The sequence below is a fragment of the Echinococcus granulosus genome (assembly GCF_000524195.1).
Source record: "Echinococcus granulosus chromosome Unknown EG_S00329, whole genome shotgun sequence".
In the NCBI taxonomy this organism is placed as follows: domain Eukaryota; kingdom Metazoa; phylum Platyhelminthes; class Cestoda; order Cyclophyllidea; family Taeniidae; genus Echinococcus; species Echinococcus granulosus.
Genome location: NW_020170709.1, coordinates 9,935 through 11,287, shown reverse-complemented (window position 1 = coordinate 11,287; position 1,353 = coordinate 9,935). Strand labels below are relative to the sequence as shown.

The 1,353-nt window shown below is 41.7% G+C and overlaps 1 protein-coding gene across 1 annotated transcript; it reads left to right on the top strand. All coding sequences in view use genetic code 11, as the record gives it.

Annotated features, from left to right (window-relative positions):
* Positions 1–596: 596 nt before the first annotated feature.
* On the top strand, positions 597–1,047 carry EGR_11011 (Ankyrin repeat and KH domain-containing protein; the record flags this gene model as incomplete). Its single annotated transcript, XM_024500260.1, has 2 exons — positions 597–861; positions 1,019–1,047. The coding sequence occupies 2 exons, from the start codon at positions 597–599 to the stop codon at positions 1,045–1,047; spliced, it is 294 nt and encodes a 97-aa protein (XP_024345326.1).
* Between the last annotated feature and the right edge of the window lie 306 nt (positions 1,048–1,353).

The window sequence follows — 1,353 nt, the reverse complement described above, 5'->3', positions numbered from 1 at the left end:
AAAAGTGAGGGCTGATTCATTGCGAGAGTTCAATTTGGGCGTCTTGGAGGCACCTTGCTAGATTAGATATCTTACGACAACAATGTTTTCAAGTAAATGTTATATATTAGGTCATGAATTTAGATCAATTAAAGCTATCCCTGGCGATTCCATGTTGGAGTAGATCACATAATTTATATTGTCAGTAATTGCTGCCCAATATAGTGCCGTATTACCCAGTATACCAGTCGCAGAAACTGGCGCATTGCGGATGAGGATGACATGCATTACCCTTTCGGAACCGCGCATGTCAGTCTCTAAGAGGGACAGCTTGACATCTTCACACAGGGTCAAGTTCGGATTAACCTATTATACACAGAGAAAAAAGAATTGTGCGTGCATACGCAGTAAATGCAGCAGTTGCACACTTTCTCTCTAATCAATAGTTGTGTACATTTTGTTTGCAATCGACTTATAGCAACACTACTCCATAACAGCACACATTTTTATGGCTTCCCTCTCAAAGTGTCAGCCGCTTCGTTCCGGCCTAGGGTAACGTTTCCATATTAGAGCTTGTTTTAACGGTTGTGGTTCCGTTGGAGCATCATGGAAGAGAAATGTTCCTTTCTCTTGTGCAGGCCGCGTTTGGCAAATTTATGAAGGTAATAAAAATCTTGCTGGCTCGTGGGGCACCTGTAAATCTTCCAGGCACATCGATTAGACGTCCTCTCCATGTAGGCATTTGTGATGGCCATGAGTCAGCCATTCGCCTTCTTTCTCGAGGGGCAAATGTTGAAACCGTTGACAGCCAAGGACATGGTCCACTCGTGGTTGCTACTAGAAGGCAAAATGTAAATATGGTCATTGCTCTCAAACGTGCAGGTAAATAGCATTTCCTCCATAGTTTGACCTTCATGCGAATATGTTCTGGCTGATACAACAACTTGAAGCAGGATGCAGACCGACTAGCCCTAATTCTTAAATATTCTTTCTGTTGTCACTTGAAGGACATAATCAATTTATCTGCTTTTTCTTTTAGAAGCAGGCCAAACGCAATACACGAAGTAACTGCCGAGACCGCTTTTTATCTGACTCAAGAACAGGGCTAAGTTGCAATGTCTATTTTTCTACTAAGGGCTCTCACTGACAGAATTTAGTGGATCTCATTCTCCTTGCTGTTTGCTCTCTACAACCTGCTCCTTAACAAACAGGAACCTTGGAATATACCAGCAATTAAGTGCTCTTTAAGGCTATATCCATAATACTTAATTTATTAAATGACCACTAGCCAAGCATTCATGCAAATAACAGTTGGGACAAATAAAGCGGCCGTGTATCAAGAACATCCTACGATTTTGTACAGTCAAATACTGA